General features: G+C 36.9%; 1 protein-coding gene across 6 annotated transcripts in view; it reads left to right on the top strand.

The window, feature by feature from the left end:
- The first annotated feature begins 375 nt into the window (after nucleotides 1-375).
- The window catches only part of BMP2K (BMP2 inducible kinase), a 114,529-nt gene continuing 92,779 nt past the window's right edge, over nucleotides 376-22,125 (top strand). For 2 of the 6 annotated variants that reach the window (XM_074273486.1, XM_074273485.1), the window contains exon 1: nucleotides 377-964. In XM_074273486.1, the coding sequence (XP_074129587.1) occupies nucleotides 775-964 (190 nt within the window). In that variant the 5' untranslated portion in view covers nucleotides 377-774. Of the gene's footprint in view, nucleotides 965-20,191; nucleotides 20,776-22,125 lie in introns of all 6 variants that reach the window. The other 4 variants (XM_074273491.1, XM_074273488.1, XM_074273490.1 and 1 more) reach the window with 4 other exon arrangements.

Below are 22,125 nucleotides of genomic sequence, written 5' to 3'. Positions count from 1 at the left end.
ATAAGGTTTGGTCCCGTAGCTTCCGAACTAGTCCGAACTCTTTTTGTTAAGCGTGCTGGGGTCACGTGGGCCCTCGGGCCTCAGTTTCCTTATCTGTAAAATGCTGGGATGAGGAGTGGGGTCCATGGCCTTCGGGGGCCCGATTCTGGGATCCTGGAGGGAAGGCAGACGACTACCTCAAATTGGAGTCAGGAAACCCAGGACACTGGACCAGAAGGACTCGAGCCTCCGAAGACCACGCCCCGTTGGAGCATCCCATCCCCTGCGGAACCCGAGGCGCCCGGGGCGACCTTTCCTTCTCGGTCTCCTGAGCCCCGCCCCCGCTTCCCCACGTGACGCGGAGGAGGGGCGTCATTTCCGGTGGAGGGGCGCTAACAGCTGCGCCTGCGCGGAGCTCCCTTCGAAGCAGTTAGACCCGGCGCTGCGGCCGCCGACGGCGCTTCCCTTGGCTGGCTGGCAGGCGGGTAGGCAGCCAGGCAGGCGGGCTGCCCGGGCCCGCGGAGAGGGCAGAAGGCAGCCCGGCCAACATTCTCAGCAGCAGCGCCACAGCCCCGCTGCGGGGTGGCCGTGCTCAGTCCGTTCCCAGCCTTCCATTACTTGTCCTTTGCGCTTAGGCCCCCCTCAATCCCCGGAGCCCGCTTGCGGTGCGGGGCAGCTGGGGGCCCTCGAGCCGCGGGCCTCGGTGTCCCCGTGCGCTCTCGCGCGGGATGTGAGACTCCCGGCTCCTGCTGACTGCGCCTCCTGGGGCCGCAGGGGCCTCGCGCCGGCGAGACCATGAAGAAGTTCTCCCGGATGCCCAAGTCGGAGGGCAGCGGCAGCGGCGGGGCCGGCGGAGGGGGCGGCCCAGGCTGCCCCGGCGGCGGCGGCGGCGGGTCCGGAGCCGGCACCGGAGCCTCCTCCGTCGGAGTCCGCGTGTTTGCTGTGGGCCGCTATCAGGTCACCCTGGAGGAGCAGCTTGCCGAAGGTACCCGGGACGCGGGGGTTGGGACGGGCTGGAGCGCGGCGTCGGGGCGCTCCTTTACTGAGCCAGCGCCTTTCCTTGTCCTCCCAAGAAAGAGAATGCAAAGCGCGCTACATGTAGTGATTCACTTTACCCAGCATTTTAAGGCGCCTACTGTGTGCCTTCTTCTGTCTTACACACTGGGGATTTAAAGAGGCGAAAAGTCAGTTCCTATCCTCAAGGCGTTCACAGGCTTAGGAAGAGTGAAAGAGCGCATGGTTTCCTCCAACCCGTCCAGGCCAGCCACCAAGTCCCCTGGATACCCAGCAAAGTCCAAAGTCTGGCCCCAAGGAGCTTACAGTCTGTCGGGGGAAAGAGGAGGGAAGAGAAAAACATGCAAACAACTATGCACCAGTAACATATACAGTCCAAGGTCGAAATAAACCACAGAAAAGTTAAATTTAGAGGTCCGGCATGGAGACCTAGGGCCAGAGCTGGGAAAGGACAGGCTCCAAGTGGCACAAGTTGCGTTTGAGCCCAGGTTGTCGGACTCCCAAATTCGCCAGTCTTTTCTCCTACCTTCTTCTGCGTCCCGTCCCCCCCCCCAAAAAAAAAAAAAAAAAAAAAGCTGGTTGAAAACAAGCAGTGCTGAAGGCGTGCTCCACCAGCTAGTCTGTGTCGTTTGTTAGCCCTGGAACTTGGCTAGTCAATCTCCTGCAGACCTCGAAGTCACAGACTGACCTCAGATGTTCAGTGATAACTGCTTCCCACTTGCGTTTTCTTCCCCTTGAGAAATTGCTTTTTTAGGGAAGCGGTCATGAAACATACACCGTGAGTGTGGTTTTAAAGTAAGGCTCTAGTGGAATACACTATTGTGGTCACACTTAAAACTGGCTTCTTAGTAACTCCTCAAGGATGTTAAGAAAGCGGGTTAACGTTTTCCTTACTGAATAAACATTTTGCTCGGCTTCTCATTTTTGTAAACGACTGCCAGTGATGCGCAGAGTGGATTGTAAAGATCAGTTACACTCCTAACGCTTTGACAGCAACACCCATTCCATTCTTTTGAGTGATCACCGGCTCTCCGGCTTTGTAATTTATAAAACCCATGAAACTATAGAAAACTTTCTGGTGTGTTGTTAAATTCATTAGCCCCTGGAGGTTTATTTGCTATTACGGCAAATTCTCTTTTAAATGTAACACTAAAATTTGAGCTGCTAGGTGGCGCAGTGGATTGAGTGCCAGGCTTGGAGTCTGGAAGATTTCTCTTCCTGAGTTCAAATCTGACCTCAGAGCTTCCTAGCTGTGTGACCCCCGGAAAAGTCATTTTACCCTGTTTGTCTGTTTCCTCTTCTGTAAAAGGAGCTGTAGGAAGAAATGGCAAACTTTTCCAGGATCTTTGCAAAGAAACCCCCAACATGGGGTCACAAAAGAATCGGACACGACTGAACAACTACAGTATTAAAATCGAGAGGTTGAGATTCATGAGAACTAAATATATTTCTTTATGATAATAAATACTTTCTTTAAAACCGAAACGAGAAAAAAATTATTGCACATAAAAGATATAATGTATTTCATTTCTGTAAATATTTAGGAAAAGTTTATGTATTTTGAAAATAATAGTTATAAAGTGCTTCATTTATGTACATATTTTCAAATGATTTAAATAATAAGCAGATTAGTAGTGAGGAGAGAAACTCAAAGAATTTAGGTATTTAAAATCAAAGTGAGATGAATATGGAATAGTTTTGTGAAGGATTGAAAGTATAAGGTATCTAGTTGAATGATAAACAACTACTAAAAGAAATATATTTGGTGGAAGAATGGGAGGACTTGGCCTCAAAACCAAACCAAGGAAGTCCCAGTTCCCCTTTTCTCCCCAAAACAGTTTTTGATGAACTCGACACATTCATTGCTTTAAATTGACCAATTTCAGCCTAATTTCAGGCATTACTATTACTACATTTTTTTTTAAACTGCCACATTAAATAGTTGAAGTGAAGTTTTGTGTAACTTGAGATAATGCTCTCAGATTGTTAAAGGTTTAATATTAAGTTAGTCTTCAAGTTTATAGGTTTTAGTAATCATGTATGATTTCCTTTGCACCTTATTCAGTTTCAGAGAGTAACTTAAAATGTAAATATAGAATTAGGATAGTACAACAATTGCAACCACAATATTTTGCTAATAGTGTCATATATAATTTTTCTTATGATACAATGACACGTTTTTCAGAATGTTTATAACTACAAGTAGAAATTATATAGGAAGCATTGAGAAACTTTCCAGAAGTTCCAAAGGATATGGATACTGTGGAAAGAAATAATGCCAAGATTGGCATGCCAGAAAAACCTTGGGAAGTTTGGAGGTTAGGGAACATTGCTCAGGAGAAGCCACATAAGCTTCTTGAGAACAGGAATCATTTGCATTCCCAGTGCTAGACTCATGATAAATGCTTTAAAAATGTTGAATTTTTTTTTCTTTCCATTCATTTATCCACTCTCCCATAAATTATTCCCCTTTTCCCCAGGGGAAAAAAGCCAAACAAACCACCACCACAACAAAAACCCCACTTGTAAAATGTGTATCTAGTAGCCTTGAAGGTAGAAACTGGATTTAGATTGGAGAGGGAGTTAGTTTTAGGCAGAGAAGGTGGGAAGATTTGTAACAGGTACACCTGTTGGCTCCATAAGCTCCTATTAGTCTGCTATGACCAGTTTCCTGAGGCTCCTGGAATTAGATTTTCAAGACCCTTATCAAGAGATGTCTTCCTGGAAGAGACACCTTTGGCCACTCTCTATCCTGGTTTTCTTCACTTCTCAAAGCATTAGAAAAATGATTAAATTAGTTTAACTGTCAGGATTAGCCCTCATAGACTTCAGACTCTTAGACTATATAGTGTGTACCATTAATTCCTTTGTAACCTGTGAACTCTTTAGCATAAAATTTTTTAATGTATAAGATAAAATATATAGGATTAAAAAGAAATCAATTACTTTTATAGTTATCAAAATACTTAAAAATCAAATTCATGGCTCCCATATTAAGAATCTTTGATTTAGTATGTCTTCATTTTATGCATGAACGAACAAAGGCCCAGGGAAGTTAAGTGAATTGCTTACACAGATAGCAGAAGTGGAATCAGAAAACATCTCAGGTATTTTTTAAGATAGTGTAACAGGCTGTATTGTGGCTAAATTGACATGTGGAATCACAGAATCTCAGTAGTGCAAATGGCCCTTGGAGAGATCCTAGATCCAGAATGAACTGAAGCTGAATATCATATATAACATCCTGGATTAAATGGTCTTCTGAAAGGTGAAAAATTCACTAACTTCCTAAACAGTCCGTTCTACTTTTTAGCAACTCTCAAGTTGTTAAATTTTTCCTTGCATGAACCCATTTAAACTCTTTTCTTTCCCAGTGTGTTGCTACACAGTGATCTTCACAGAGTAGTTATTTAAATTTTGTTGAAGGAAGCAAAAACAAGTCTAATTTCTCTTCTACATAATAATCTCCTCCAGTATTTTCAGACTGCAATTGTGTCCCGGTGAAGTGTTTTCTTGTCTAGGATAAACTTCCTCAGTTCCCTCAATCAACTGTCATGTGGCTTGATTTCTACTCTTTTATGCAATTCATCCTCCTTTGAACTAGGCACCACATTTTAGGAGAGAAAGAAGCAAACAGTTCTCTGAATTTCACCCAACCAGGATAGATTACAGTAGAACTATAACTAAATTCATAATGGACTATTTTCTATTCATTTGACTTCAGATTAATTAGCATTTTTGCTAACCATATCATCTCTGAGTAATTGATTTTCATTCCACAATACCTCCCTCTTTTTACACACACACACACTTTGAGGGGAAGCCATATACGAATATGGCTCTAGTAATAGAGGACCTGAATTCACATCATAGTGCTGTCTCTGACCTTGGGCACATAAATTACTTAGCTCCTTTGGGTTTCCGAGGAGGAAAAAGATACAGAAAGAAATTTGACTGACCCTAGAGGCTGAGACTAGGACAATTAGAAGTTGAACAATTTTTGTCATGCAGGTTGTCTGTAAAAGAAATATCTCTGCTTCTATCATTTCCCCCTTCTCCCCCCCCCCCACTCTTTTGAATTCACATAAAAAAGTTCCCCCCCCCCCCCCCCCCGGGATTATTCATTAATGGAATAGCAATGCATTGCATACCTAAATTGTTGGAGCTGATTTATCTGTTCATGATTCAACTCTGTAACATCATATACTTTGTATACATTGTAACTTGTTTGTCTGTGATTTGCTTGTTTGAAAATACTATATATAATATTTAATACAAGTGCATATGTAGTGTGCATATATGTGTGCATATATATATATATAAATATATGTTGTATGTGACTCTAACGGCCAAGAATAATCCATTTTAACATTTCCTCTGATTTTTTTTTTTATTAGTTCTTGTTGATCAATATAACTTTTTTTTTTTTTTTTTTAAATTCATTTTTCCAAATTATCCCCTCCCTCCCTCCACTCCCTCTCCCCATGGCAGGTAATCCCATACATTTTACATGTGTTACAATATAACCTAGATACAATATATGTGTGTAAATACCTTTTTCTTATTGCACATTAATTATTAGCTTCCGAAAGTATAAGTAACCTGGGTAGATAGACAGTAGTGCTAACAATTTACATTCGCTTCCCAGTGTTCCTTCTCTGGGTATAGTTATTTCTGTCCATCATTTGATCAATATAACTTTTTGAATAAATTAGAGATAATAAGTTCAATCATGATTTTACCAATATGGGTGCTCCTTCCAATGGTATACAATCATGCTTTCCCTTTCTGTGCAATTTTTTTCCTCTTCATTTTCCCAAGAAAAGTCTTTTCCTAAGTCATTTTGTTTCTATCAGATACTTCCATCAAAGCTAAACTAGGCATAGTAATTTCTTAACAAATAACATTATCATAAATGATAAACATTTATAGGCATTGGTGATTACTTAGTATATATGTTGTGTACCTACCTGCCTCCTATTCTAGTCATTTAATGAATATCTTTTTTTCCTTGCATTGGTAATAATGACTACTTATCCATTGGAAGTCGATCTATGGAAGTTCAAGTCATGAAATAAAAACTGTAGAACTGCAGTACTATATAGAGTGGTTGCAAAAAAGGAAATAGTTTCAAAAAAAGTCAAAATACCCAACATTGTACTTTTTTTTTTTTTTTTTTGTGAAACATTCAGGGAAAGAACTTATTAAAGCAGAAAAATGGCTTTTTTTGGGGAAAGGGGGAATTCTAGTACATAATCTAGAATTTTATCAAAATTCTATATATTTTTAAAGAGATGGTTGGTGAATATCTGAAAAGGGAAGCAATTAGTATGGCTTCATCAAGAATAGAATCTTCAAGAATAGATTATTCCAGACTAACTCATTTCCTTTTTTGACAGCATTAGTAGAGTAGGAGACCAAGGAAATCTCAAGATTTAGTTTTTCTAGATTTAAGTGAGTCATTTGGCTCCCGTTCCCTTAGGAAAATCAGCTCAGACCTTTTCATAATTCAGGGAATGTTGACACATCAACATATTTATCTGACTGTAAAGATAGGTGGCTTGAAAGTTCTCATCCCAGTGTCTATCATGTGCTGCATGTTTTAAAGGCATTACTGATGGCATTTAATCATTGGTCAGATAGATTATGTCTAAGAACCATTGAAGGTGGATGAAAATTCATTTATTGCTCATCTACCAATATGGAGAGGTGCTTTTCTCTGTAACCATTTCTTTAAATAACTATTTCCATATCATGCTATTCTTATCGAATACCAGATTGCTATAGGTTAGGTAACAATGAGTAAAAGGAGATGACTTCTGAATAGGTTAAATAGCAAGATTCAAAGAGTAGTCAATAATGGTTTGATGCTGGTTAGAAAAGAGACATCTAGAGATCTTTGGTGGCATTCTATGTTTGCCTCTGTACTATGTAACAGTTTTCTCAGTGACTGATAAAATAATAAATTTTCTTATCAAATCTTCAAGCGATAGACACATCAGGAAGGGCTGTCAAGATTAAAAAAAGACTACAACATTGGGCTGAATCTAATAAAGTGAAATTGAATTACGCATAAATGTAAATTGATATCATTTTTAAAAGTATGCCTTACCAACTATAAGTTGGGGTAGGAGTAACTGGTCTGGAATTACTAGAATCCTTGAAGGAAATAGTTGCTTCCTTGTGAATGTGTTGTAAAGATGGTTCTTCTTCAGGAATTAGGTCAGATAACCTCTGAAATCCTTCTTAAGATTTTGTTTTTTGAGGGATATTATCTTTGCATCTCTGCACATGAAGTAGGGAAGCAAAAAGATATTTAAGAAGCTTTAGTAAGCTTTTTGAAGGTGGAGTGACATTGAAATTGGAGATGTTTTTTGTGATAGCAAAGAATTGAAAAATGGTACGTGCCCATCAATTGGGGAATGGCTGAATAAGTTGTGATATATGAAGGTAGTGGAATAGTATTGTTCTCCAAAAAATTGATGACAAGCTTATTTTAGAAAGTCCTGAAAAGATTTATATGAACTGATGCTGAGTGAAACAAGTGAAACCAGGACTATACATTGTACACAGTAATAGCAAGAATGTGTGATGATCAACTATGAAAAACTTGGTTCTTCTCCGTGATTCAGTGATTCATGACAATCCCAATAAACTTTGAATATAAAATGCTTTAAAAAAAAAACAAGACCAAAAAAAACCTATGGGAGATCAAATATAAATCAACATATGCTATTTTCACTTTGTTTCTTTTTTCAGTTTTTTTCCCCTCTCTCATGGCTTTTCCCTTTTTTTTTTTCTGATTTTTCTCTCCCCAACATGATTCATAAAGAAATGTGTATTTTAAAACATACAATAACAAAACAAACAAATAGTTAATTTAAAGAAAAAAGAAATTGGAGAGCTTTTGTGGATTTGTAAGATTTGAATGACAAATTTGAAATGGGGTTCAGTTGGCAGTAACTGGGATATTTAAATAGGGTTCCTTCAAATATATATTAGCTTCCAGGAAGAATGCTTGAAGGAGGATGGTTGAGTTTAGTTTTTGGCATCATTGTCAAATATTTGTCATTTAGAGGTGAAAATGTTAAAAACATCTTTGAAATTGCTAATAATAAAGCAAAATTAAATATTTGGAATTATATTTAAACACTTTTCCAGAAAGTAATGACTTCTAAGCTAAACCTTATCTAAAGTTGCTTTAATCTCTAAAAACTTTCCATTCTAAGCTATGTAAAATTTGTAGGAATGACACTTATTGAACTTCTCTTCAGTGTAATTAACTATATTGGATGCTCTGGGGGCTACCTAAGTAAGTATAATATAGGCATATCCTTTCAAGTAAATTTATAATTTAGGTAGGGATATGAAAAATGCAGCTTTTATTACATCCTGCATTGTAGTTTATCAAAGATATGAGGTGTTTTGGAAGCTTGGGAAAAGGAGAGATGATTTTCATATACTAGGTATCAGTAAAGAGTCTAGAAAAGGCTTTATGGAGATGCAATGGGGAGAGGTGTTCCAGGTAAAGAACACAATTCACTTTGACTGGAGTTACAGTGTGTCAAGATAGTATAATGGAAGATAAGACTGAAAAGGTAAGTTTAAGTAAGGGTCAGCATAAAAGTCAGCCTAAGGAGCTTGCACTTTTTTCTATGACTTTAAAAACTTTTGTCCTGATCCCCTGTTGCAGCTATCCCATCCTAATTGTTGCTAGTTGATGATATTATAGTCTTTTGATCTTCAGCCCCACTCCTCCCTGTCTTTCCCAAATTCTATATACCAGTAACAGTACATGCAGTGTACAGTCAGTGCTGTCCTCAGAATTCTTCCCTGTAAAAATAGGATTGATCACACTTGGTGATTTACTGGACATGGGAACTTAGAGAAAAGGAAAGTATTAAAAGTGACTTCTTCTTCTTCTTTTTTTTTTTTTTTTTTTTTTTAACCAAGCTAGTCATTGGATTCCAGCTGGACCATTTATTATTTCTGTGTGATTGAGCAAATTATTTCATGATCTTGGGCTTTTTGTTTCTTAATATATACATGGAAGAGGTTGGGCTACAGCATATAAATTTACGATCCCATGATCCTCCTGTCTGAAAAGGAAGAAAGCTCAAAAAGGAGCTTAGAATCAATATTTACAATTGTCAAGAAGCTTAAAGGTCATCTAGATTCCCTCCCCCCCACATACACATGAACAAATTAAGGCCTTGAGTGGGAATGTTTGTCCAAGGCTAGATAAAGAATAAGTGACAGAGAGAGTTCAGAGATGATCATCCATTATATAACTTCATATATATTGCTTTGGTTGCATGTGGGTGTTAGGAAAAAACATAAAATGATTATAATTTGTGGCTGTGGATAGTAAGATAAGATGGAGGTTTACTAGAATCTTCAATTTAGGGGCATTTAAAAGGGAATTATATGGAGACAAAATAATTATTGTTGTTTGGGTGGCAATAAATGAATACAATTTTAAGAATTGGATATTGCATGGGGGTGAACAACCCTGGCACATTCCAATTCAATTTTGAGATAAAATGAGTCATTGGTTAATGAACAAAAGGGTTTATTTAGTTACTTTCCAACAAGGAGAGCTTAGTCCTTAGCATATACACCTCACTTTGGCTCTATATGGAAAAGGGTGTTTGACCCCATCTGGGTCAGCCTTTCTTTTATACCCTTAGGTGAAGCTTAGTTACCTAAGGTACCTAGAAGGTACCAGGAAACTGCTTCAAGAGAAGCACAGTTTCAGCCTGTTCCCTTCCTTTGGCTCAATCAAATCCTGTTGTGGTTTTTTGTTTTTTTTTTAAGAATCTTTTTAGGAAAAATCTAGCCTTACAAAAGTGGGTGGGAAGAGCACATAACCTACATGGTGGTAAGAACTCAAGTATCTTCTATGGAGGTCTTTCCACCATTTATAGGGCATACTAAGGGGAGAAAGAAAAAGAATTTGACTCATATTCTCCTACTCACTCTCCTCATTATAAAGAAGGGAAAAGAAAAAAGTAGAGTACTGAAGTGAGAAATTCTAGGCTTTTATCTCTCCATTTAAGACCAAATCTCAGATGTTAATGATCTGGTTTATATGGTTTGCCACCTTTTTGTGAAGGGTGTTACCATAGTAGGTACCAAAATATGTTATTTTGAATATATTGTTCTTATTTAGCAGTAGGTACTTCCTATGCATGTTCTCAAAAAGGAATCATCATTGAACCCATAGTAGGCAAATGTGGACAAAAAGATGATGATTCCACCCTGTTATTTGTTCAGTATTAAGCAGGGCTCAATAACAGATAAGCAGTTGTTTTTTATATTTCTTTGCCTTTTTCTGAGTATTTTTCTCTCATTCTCTTTATTAATATTCTTCTCTTTCTGTATATATTAAACTTTTTTGTTTGATTCATTTCTCATGGAATTCTTCTAAAGTATCTATTTTTTGAGTTCTGTCATTTAAGCAATTACTATTGTTATTGCTTTTTATATTTTGCCTTTTCTCTTTTTCTCTTGTGCATTACTCTTAGAAGTATTTATTCCTGTAGGGGAAAGAGGATAACAGGATTGTCCTGTGATAGAAATTTTTCCTCTTTCATTGATTATGTGGTCCATTTCTAACCCTTATCCTCTATATAATCATTTTCCTTACCAGATTTTATGAAATTTTTCTGCGTCCATGTCCTCCCACTATTTTGAAACAGGATGCCATATAAAGGCACACATTTTCTCAAAGGCAGTGATCTTGCTAAGCAACAAATCCCTGTGGATTATACCGACTGTATAACTGTATTACATTAAAGAACATCTCACTCCTTTCTTTTGAATGTTCTTTAGTGGAATCCCCTCCTACATCCAAATTCTTCCTTCCTTCCCCTTATAGTCCCACATTGCCCACTTTCTGATCCCTCTCTCATTGTCAGAGGATCCTTATGAACTTAAACTCACAGCATTCTCAACCTACTCCCATGTTGGGAGGACTTCCCTAAGTCTGCAGACCAGGTGATTTCTCGAGGAACAATATGGTTCCATATGAATATGTCAGTCTCAGTTACTTCAGGCCTGGTATGTCTCTATACATAGTTGCCACCCTGTCCTAGTTCCTTCTGTTTTCTAGCTATCTGGTTTAGCGCTAAGTCCAAACAGTATGTGCTTCTATTTTTCCCCTCTGTTCTACCTGAAGTGGTAGATGTGGAATTGCTACTTAAATTCTGCTACTTGTTGCCACAGTGTGGTGGCATAAGTTCAGGAGCAGAATGTATAGGTAGAATCAACAACAAGAAGGAATTTGCTGAGTGGATCTTTTGTGCATAGGTGTGCTGCTCTGGCAGAGTGTTAGAGGAAGGGACAGGACAATGAGTGAACAGGTTAGGGGATTAGAGATTAGATTTCTCTGCTGTTAATTCAAAAGTTATTTTATTTGAGTTCTAATGGTTACTTGAGCTAGATAGACAATTGCAGTTATTTGTATTGTTATTTCTTGCACATAATTTTAAATATTGGGAATTTTAAGAATTGCTGAGCATTTGAAAAATTAATCTTATTCCTGTTTGGATCATGTGACCTATAAATCAAGCAGTTACTTTTCAAAAGTGGTGTCTTGAGGGGTTGTTTTGGGGAACTTGCAACTTTAGAAGTTGCAAAGCTACTAGACCACTCCTTGGTGTCCTTCACTCTTTTTGTTCTTCATGATCATGGTCCATGCCCTTCTGGGTGCAACGAGAGAGTCTGTTGTTCAGCCTTCTTCAGATCTTCATGACTATACTCTATCCTGGGTCCCACTTGAAAGGCAGACTTTCAAATGACTTAGTGATGGCTATCAGTATATCCAGGTTGAGAATGTTGGTTCATCAATACTTGAGGGCTTTAATTGGAAAGTTGGTTGGGAAAATCAATAACTTATTTTCATCTGTTCCTGGAATCTCCTGGATTTTCTTGAGGTTGATTTTTTTTTTTTCCATCCCTTCTAAAGACCATCATTTGATTGAGGGTCTCATCTTCCTTGGTCAACCTTGTGTCATCAGTCTAGTGTACACCAAAGTCCTTAAAAAGGTAGGTCATTTTTCAGATCTTAGTCTATTCTAATGTGTCATATGAGGAAGAATTCAGATAGTACAGGGGAAGGATGATAAAAGTATGCTGGGTTCTTTCCCCAGGTGAAAAAGCAAACTGTTCCAGAGGGAAAGACATCGATGAGGTTGGTAACCCCATACCACTCAGCCTCAACCTGGTTTATCCAGTCAGGAAGAGCTAAAGGCATGAGGACTTTGTTTAGCTCACTGTCGTCCACTATACGCTATCAATGACTTCTTCATGGATAATACAACCTTACTGTGAAGGGAGCTGGTATCCTGAAGAACAAAAACTTCCTTCATCGTAATCTCTAGAAAAAATATCTTTTCTTTGTCAGTATTTTATTTTTCCAAATACATGTAAAGATAGTTTTCAACATTTTTTTGTAAGATTTTGTGTTCCAAATTTTTTCTCTCCCTCTCCCTTACTTCCCCCCTCCCCAAGATAGCAAGCAATCTGATATAGGTTATACGTGTATAGTTTTAAGTTTATTTCCATATTTGTCATGTTGTGCAAGAAAAATGAGATCAAAAGAGGAAAAAAATTGAGAAAAAAAAAGCAAACAAACTAAACAAACCAAAAAAGATGACACTACAATGCTTCCATCTACATTCAGTCTCCATAGTTCTGTTGGGATGGGGATGGCATTTTCCATCCCAAGACTATTAGAATTTATCTTGGATCACCAAATTGCTAAGAAGAATTAAGTCTGTCATAGTTGATCATCACATAATCTTGCTATTACTGTGTTCTCTTGATTCTGCTCTCTTCACTCAGCATCAGTTCATGTAAGCCTGGGCTTTTCTGAAATCAACCTGTTCATCTTTTCTTAACAATATATTAGTCTGTTATGTTCATTTGCTATAACTTATCCAATTATTTCCCCAATTGATCCACTTGATTTCTAATACCTTGTTATCACAAAAACTGCTATAAACATTTTTGCACATGTAGGTCCCTTTTCTCTCTTTTATGATCTCTTTGGTATACAGACCCAGTAGAGACTTTGCTGGATCAAAGAGTGTGCAGTTTGATAGCCCTTTGGGCATAGTTCCAAATTGCTCTGCAGAATAGTTGGATCAGGTCAAAATACCACTAGCAGTGTATTGGTGTTTCAGTTTTCTCATATCCCCTTAAACATTTATCATTATTTTTTTCTGTCAGTTTAGCCAGTCTGAGAGGTATGAGATGGTACCTCATAGTTGTTTTAATTTGCGTTTCTCTAATCAATAATGATTTAGAGCATATTTTCATGTGACTATAAATGTTTTTAATTTTTTCATTTGAAAATTCTGTTCAATTGTCAGTGTTTCTGACTCATTTCAAAAATATATAGCCGAGTTAAATTTATTAGAATATAAATCATTCCCCAATTGATAAATGATCAAAAGATATGAACAATTACATATAATGCTTGCTAATTGTTTTTAGATAAATGCTACTTACCCTTTTTAGGAAAATTTCATTTATTCCTATGCTCTCTAGTGTTTTTATTAGGAGTGGGTATTTAGTCAAATGCTTTTTCTGTATCGAATATTACATGATTTGTATTAAGTTGTTATTTATATGGTCAAATATGTTGATAGCTTTCCTTATATCGTGTTGTTTGGTTTTAACTATATGGGATAACTAAAGCAACTCAACAGTTTCTATTTGACTATACCTGCAATAATCTACATAAAAGTTCCTGAAAAGGCCTATATAGATGCTGATTTGAGAGTTTATAATACATCTTTTCTCCATGTTCTTCCTTCTGTAGATTCCCCAAATGAGATGGGGATTTTATAAGATGCTTTAGGCTTGATCGGGGGCTGGAGAACATCAATTAATGCTGAATTTCCCTCTACAGTTTTTAAAGAACTTCTTAGACTGAGTATCATGTGCTTTCTTATCACACTTAATGTTTCAGGAGTCATATTCAAAGCCTTTTCACAAGGAGTGGAAGAAACCTGGTAGATTGAGACATGTATTTAATATATTATGTGGCATTATAATCATTTGTGTATATATTGTTCTCCCCCATTAGATTGTCATTTCCTTAAGGTTGTTGTCTTCTTTGGTGTATAGGACTAGGTATATTACAAGTATTTAATAACATGACATAGTGAATAAAATCCTGGTTTTGAAGTTAGGAAAGAGCCAGGTTTGCTTCCAGAAGCTTCAGTATTTTCATCTGTAAAAGTAGGACAATAGGAAGCACTGTGAAGTGCTGGGCCTGAAGTCAGGAAGACCTGAGTTCATGTGTGCCTTTAGATGTGACCCTATTTAAGCCACTTAACTCTGTTTACTTATTTCCTCATCTGTCAAAGGAACTGGAGAAAGAAATGGCAAAGCACTCCAGTATCTTTAATCCATAATGTAGTCACAGAGATTTGGATGTGACAGATAATTGAATAGCAACATCTGTGTCATGAAGTTGTAAAGCTAACATAAGATAGAGCATGTAACATATTTGGCAGACATTTAAAGCACTGTATACAGAATTTAGAAATTAAATGGTTTGTATCCCATCAGTCACTATAAACTTGAGGTAAAACTTGAGCCTTGTCTGCTAATTTTTTAACCTGGAGTTTCTTTTGCTGTACTATGATAATGCCTAGTTGTTTATTTTCAGGTAAATAGTATTGTGTGAGTTAATCGAGGAATATATAACATTCCTGTGGAAACATGTTATAAATTACAATCAATTTATGATCAGAATTTTGGAACAATCCATTTTTGAATAAGGGAATACTTCTGTATGTAGAACATAGTATGCATGATTATGAGGCAGTGAGGTAGCTCAGAAAGATCACTGAGCAGCAGAAAGTCAGGAAGATCTGATTTCAAATCCACTTATTAGCTCTATGACCTTGGGCAAGCCGCTTAATCTTTATTTCTTAATTCACTGGAGGTAGAAATGGCAAACTATTCTAGTATCTTATCCAAGAAAACCTTGTGTACAATTTTGGTATTCTGTTCATTTCATCTTGCATCAGTTTGTCCAAGTCTACATGGATCTCTGAAACCATCCATTTCATCATTTATTCTTCAGTAGATGAACCCTTCCTAAGTTTCTAGTTCTTTGCTACTACAAAAATAAGTGCTGTAAATTATTATTATTATTTTTTTTATCTTTTGGTCTCTCTCTTTTTTTCTTGCTTTGATCTTTTTAAGAATATAGGGAGAGTAAAAATGTCAACTGTTTAGTGAGTTGAGGCATAGTTACAAATTGCTTTTTAAGAATGGCGATTACCAGTTCATAGCTCCATCAATGATGCGTTTATGTCCATATTTCCCCATAGTACTCCAACAATTCATTTTGTTACTTTGCTATGGATAAGACTTGCTTTAATGTGCATTTCTTTAATTATTTTATTATTTATTTGGAGTTTTTTTAAATTGTTGATAACTTTTATTCTTTTGAAAATAGTTGGTTCTTGGCTTTTATCCATATATCAATTGAGGAATAGCTCTTGTTCTTATAAATTTGAATCAATTCTTAGATATGAAACCTTTATCAGAGAAATTTTTGGAAAAGGTTTTTTCCCCTTCTGATTTTAATTTCATTAGTTTTATTTGTGCAAATTCTTTAAAATTTATATAATCAAAAAAATCTACTATCCCCCTTCTATCTTTTTGTTATGAACTCTTCCCATATCTAAAAATGGAAAAGATGATTTCTTCCTTGCTTCTGTACTTTGTTTTGAGAGTAGGTCTTCCTATCTTTTTACAGACCTGTTCCTGACTTCATACTTGTAAGACCAGGCTCTGTGCACTTCTGGACAGAAAGTCTGGATTGAGTTTTTGTTTCCTTTGATCCTCCTAATTTCTTGTGGAATTTAGCATTAGCATTCCAAAACTAAAGGGACAATTTAGGGCAGAAACTTTCAAGTTTTCAGTGTTTTCTAGTGGTCCTATCCAGGGCAAAGTGATTACTTCCCTTCTGGTCTGAGCTCTGCTTGTTTCTGACTTGGATCTCTTTAACACTCCCATGAACTTATCCTTCTATGGAAATTTCAGATGTTGTTCTTCATTTTCAAAGCGGACTAGTGACATCATGGGGGGGGTGGTGTCTTGACTTGTGCATGAATTGAATTTAAATGAGGCAGAATTGTACAAAGTCATCAGTCTCTTTTTGTCATTGAAGTCCAGAAGTAAGGATGACTGGCAATGACCTGGGATCCAGTAGGTGAACTGGGAGTCTTTGATGTGTGACCTAGCATTCTACAACACATGCTTCAGCTGCCTTCATGATCATTGGAACAAATTGTTCTCATTTGTCTATTTTGCCTGGGGGAGTCTTCATATGCTTAGGATAGACATCCCCCTAATTCACCAACAGGTTTGAAGGTGGTTGATTACCCTCAACCTAAGTTTAGTCTTTTTGATGAGATGATTTGCCAGATTGTACCCACTGCCCATGCCACAGATTTTTGGAGCCATAGGTGAGAGTTGATGAATGGGCATCAAAAGTGAATAAGCAACCCTGAAAGACTCTGTAAACCCTCGAACCAGAGGTACTAGTTCTTTTTGAATACCTTCTAAATTTAGTATACTCCTGTTGGACTTGGGCAGTTATTATCCAGCTTCAAAGCTTTTTAGGCATAAAATGATAAAACTTCAGGCTGCCCTGTTTTCCACTGAAGCTTTCAAAGAGCTGGAAATTGGAACTGAGGCCCTAATCTCCTCTGGGATCTAAGCTACTTAGCTACTCTTGACTTCTCTGAGCTTGCTTCTTCTTGGTTACATAGCAAGTGTCTGCTAACACTTCTCATTCTTGAATGTCTTCTCAGTCCGTCATGAATCACTGACCTAGAACAAATGGGTGGTGAATGACAGATGTGTCAGTTGGTACGGGTCCCTCTAAACCTTCAGCAGATCAGAGTCCCCCTATCTTTCAATGAACTGAAACCCAAAAATGTTCCACTTCTTTCACCCCCTTACCAGTCCCCAGTGTTCACAGACCTGTCTGTCTTCTTTATTCCTTTGGGCTAGAAATAATGACTGTGTTTTTCAGGCTTGGATTTGCCCAGCTAGATTGAGTTTGATGCATTTTCTATATCTTTACCATGAGACAATAAATCATAATGAGGCTTTTTTTTTTTAACTGTTAAATCTAGAGAGGTTGTTGGGTGAATTTTGCATATTGTTAAATTTGCTTTAAAGCTGTGATTTATAACATTAGTTATTGTGGAAAAAAGTAACTGAAGTTGGCCTTTTTATTTAGAAGAGATGTTTGTTCGTGTGTGCGCGTGCACATGCACACTCAGTAATATCAAGATAAATACAGTTGAAACCCTGTAAAATATACTTTTCAATTATGATTACACTGAGTGTTCAAGTAAGTATCTTTTTTTTTTTTTTTTTTTTTTTTTTTTTTTTTTTTTGAGCCAAGGATTTTGCATCAGTTCTGGAAGGAATAGATTGACTGTCTTTCCATTGCTACTTTTCTGAGCAGGTTTTTTGTTTGTGCAACATTAATGTATGTGCTACACTACAGTTTGTTGTACTAATTGCTGAAATACTAATGGTCATGTAATAATGTCAAAACTAGTGCCTGGAAGAGCTAACTGTAATTTCCCAGAATGGAAAGATACATACATCTCTCAATTTTCAATATTTGTTTTTCATACCATTTACTTTCCTAATGCATAAAAGAGACTGAATTCTGAATCACAGTTCCTTGTCCTTTTGCCTTTCTTAAATCTGTCTTTTATCCTCAATAGAATCCTTGGTTCCCTTTAATTGCTTCCTGCCCTCTCAGTTTTTTCATCCCCTTTCTGACCTCTCTTTTGACCTTTGAGATTTGGATCCTATATATAATCATTTTAATCGGACACTGCCTTCTTGTTTAATCTTTTGGTTTCCTTGTCCATCTGTTCTTCATGTCTGGCTAATCCTTAACCTTAACAGCCACACCACCTGTCTGCTCAGTTCCTATTCCAGAACTTCTGAAAGCTTCTAGAGGGAGTTAGAGGAAGTTAAAATTAAATGTGCTTATTGGTATAAATTCTTATTTAACGTCAACTGGACCCTCAATAGTAGACAATCATTCTTTTAATTCATTTTGATTGTATGGAGCTGTGCTTTCTCATTGCTCCACCTCCCAAGCATCCCTTTCCCTTTTTTGATTCTGACTTGATGTCTTGAAAATTTATTCCATTGCATTTACCTTACAGATAAAAATTCTTATGTGTGTATTTTTTGTTCATGAATTACATGTGTTCTACAGTGTTAATAAGTATGTATGTTATAAAGCTTGCATAATAGAAATTTTAAAAGGATGAGCTAAATATGAAGTGATATTTAATATTAGGGAGCCAAAATTAGTCTTTTTAGGAAAATAATGGTAGGGAGGTAGGGATAAGTTGGAGAGTGGGGAAGTTTGAGACAGGCAAAACAAGTAAGCTATTGAAATTATCCAGGAAAGAAGTGACGAAGGTCTAAAGGAGGCTCTGTATCTTCTTGAGAGAAAGATGAGAAGAGAAGCAAGATGAACAAAAGATGTTGATGAAACATGTAGGGAGAGAGAAAATAAAGAGATGGAGGTGGCACAGAGGTTATAATAAGCACTTTACAAATATCTCATTTTATCCTTACAACAGCCCTGAGGAGTCTGTTATTATACCAGTTTTCACAGTTGAGGAAAGTGAGGCAAAAAGAGGTTAAATGACTGTGCTAGAGGTCACACAGCTAGAAAATGTTTGAGGCTGGATTTGAACTCCGGTGTTCTTGATTCCAGGTTAGTACTCTATCTACTATCTAGCTGATTATTATCTCATCTTCTATGTCTTTATTTGTCTGAACATGTTGAGGTTGTTATCGAAATGATATTTTGATGCTTCCCAACCTCTTTAATCTTTCTTATATTGCTGCAAATCTATTCAGACCAGTCTTCATCTCAGGAATGTGTTCCCTTTTTGTCATTGTCTTTTGGATTCCTTTGTTTTCTTGTCCTCTTACCTTGTGTTGTACCAGCTCCATGTTATCTTACATTTTTTCAGGTTCCTATTTTTGCCCCCCATTGCACTTTATATTAGTACTATTCTGTGTAGTCTTATCTTCCTGATAGGATGTAAGGTCTTTGAGGACGGAATTGATTTCTTAACCTTTGCATTTTTAGTATACCAACTACATTGCCTGGCATAAAATAGTTGGTTTTAGTTAAAATTTTGAATATGATTGGATATTGAAGGATTGCTATATTCTCTTGTCCTTATTTTATCTTCAATGGAAGCATAATTTCTTACTGTCTTTAAGCAGCAATAGCATATTGTTCATATATTTATATCTATATCTATATAGACATATCTACATATATTCAATTGTTTGTGTTTGTAAAACCCTTTAAATTGAATGCCTGTAGGCAAATATGTTTGAGAAATTCTTGGTGGTACATTAGCCTAATTTTGAATGCTGAAAAGAAAAATGTTTCTTTTGTAACATATTTTCATTTTTTACTAATATTTTGATACCTTGATTGAGACTTAATTATATTTAATGTTAGTTGTAGGAATAGTGATGTAATGAATGGTGAAGTTCAATCTGTTAAAAAATGTCTTTGAAATTTTGTTAAAGTAGTACTTTGAGAAACTCTAGTAAATTTCAGCTATAATTTAAATTTCTATTGTCTTCTCTAATCCGAAATATTTGTCAAAGCATCTTTTGATTCATAGGAATTTAGAGCTGGAAGTGATGTTAATAATTTGCTTGAAATGACAATTTTAGAGTTGGAAGAGAATAATAATAATGAAGATGATAATTGTTAGCAGCTATTTAGTTTTACCCACAACCCAAAGAAATTTCCACTAAGACATACCTGACAAGTCAACTACTCTTCTGAGTTCTGTTTGAAGACATCAAATAAGGGTGAAAAAGGTATACAGTTAAGTGACTTTTTGGTCATTTGGTGACATTTTTGGTTATCACAACTACTTTCTGATAATTCTACCATTTCACAGGTGGTCTAACAGCACATTACTGTGCCTATTTTTCCACAGCCTCTCATTTTTCATTTTTGACATCTTTGCCAATTTGATGGATGTGAGATGGGACCTCAGAGTTGCTTTAATTTGCATTTCTTTATTATTGATTTGCAACATTTAAAAAAAATTGCTGTTGATAGTTTGGTTTTCTTTCTTTGAAGCAGCATTCCCCAGACTACTGTTCCTGCTTCCAGCCCAGCCCCTAGAGCATCTCCTTTGGAGAAGGGGTCAGATCTCCACCAACTGCCTACCAACCGCAGCTCACAGGGCAGGCACTCCAGCCTAACTGAAGCAGCAAGGCCTCCTGGGGGAGAGACAGAAGGCAGCATGTACAAGGCAAGTCAAACCAACACCATCTTGATGACCATCTCAGACACTAGTGAAGTCAGCCCAGACTCTAAACCCAAGAACTTATGAATAGCCATGCATCCAGTTCAGTGTCCTCAGCTATCATTCCAGGAAGCACTCCTGTGGTAATTCAGCCCGGCCACAGCTCCTGAAGACCTAGACAACACAGTTCTTGTCACCATGGTCCTTGGTACTCTCAAAAAGTCAACACAAGGAACTGTTAGTATTGATGAGTGGAAATGACATTAAAGAAGATGCATGACCATGTGCTCAAGAATCATGGAAACTTTCCATTTGACTTGCTACTGAAACCTCATTAGAATGTGAGCTCTTTGGGAGCAGGCATTGCCTTACTTTTTGTGTTTGTACTCAGTGTTTAGCCAGTGATTTACATATAGTAAGTATTTAATAAATTCTTTTTCATTCATTTATTCATTTTCATACATTCTACCCCCCCCCCCCCCTTCAAAAAAAAAAAAAAAGCATAATACTATCCCATTTTCCATTACATTTATGTGGTTTGGCTATTTCTGGTTGGTTTTTTTTTTTTTTTTTTTTTTTTTTTTTTACTACCACAAAACATGTGGCTATAAATATATTGATTTATTGGGGACTTTCTTTTTATCTTTGGAATATAAACCTAATAGCGGGATCTGGATTAAAGGGTATAAAAAACATTTTGGTCACTTTACTTACATAACTCAAATATGCTTTCCAAAATGGTTATATTGATTTACAGCTCCAACACGGGGTCCTGGAGTGCTTATCTTCTTCCCGATATTGACTGTTTTCTTTTTTTGTCATTTTTGCCTATTTGTGGGTGTAAAGTGAAACCCTAGCATTTGTTTGGTTTACATTTCTCAATTTGGTGATTTGGAACATTCTTTGATATGGTTATCACGTTTGCATATCTTTTGAAAACTGTTCATATGATTTAATTACTTTTTTATTGGAGAGTGGTTTTAGGATTGTAGAATGTGGAGGAAGGAAATAACTGCATTATGAGGAGATTTAAATGACAAACTAAAGACTTTCTAAGCTTCATAGAATATAGATTGGAGTGGGGGAAAGTATTGAGGCAGGGTCCTTAAGGCACCAACTACAGTAGTAATATAGTTATGAAGAACTAGGTGGTAATTTTGTCAGTAGAGAGGTGATCAGATCTGAGAGTTGTTGTGAAGTAAGAAATGACAAGATTTTCTAATTAATGGCTCCTAGAAGAAGTGAGAGCAAGGTCTCAGTGATGACATCAACTTATCATCCTGGGTGCTAAAGATGTAGCTGTGAAGGGAGAGGTGCTTCTGCTTTTAACAATTATGGGATAATTCAGAAGAGGGAAGGGTCTTAGTGGGATATGGACTTTTGTTTTTTTACATATCAATGGATATCCAGTTTGAAATATGTGATAATTTTGGTTTTGTAGAGCAGGAAACTTCATTTGCAAGGTCTTAGAGCAAGGACTAAAGACTATTTTGTCTTGCTACTTCATCTAGTTGAATGTTTTTGCCATTATGTCGTGATATATTGGTATCCCCCCTCCAAAAAAATTTTTTTGAGCAGTTTTAAATAGGAATGTAAATATGTATACTCTACAGAAACACTTGATTTCATCAATGATTGTCTTTTCTTTTAATATAACTAATGTAATCATTTGCTTTAAATCTTGACAGGTTACTTTTTTATCACAGTCTTAATGATAATTTGAAAGTTGTGTGCCTTTTATTTTAAAATCTTACTTTTATTTTAC

The sequence above is a fragment of the Sminthopsis crassicaudata genome, chromosome 6 (assembly GCF_048593235.1).
Source record: "Sminthopsis crassicaudata isolate SCR6 chromosome 6, ASM4859323v1, whole genome shotgun sequence".
Taxonomy (NCBI): Eukaryota; Metazoa; Chordata; class Mammalia; order Dasyuromorphia; family Dasyuridae; genus Sminthopsis; species Sminthopsis crassicaudata.
Note: the sequence above shows the minus strand (reverse complement) of the source record. Positions and strands in the feature narration are given on the sequence as shown.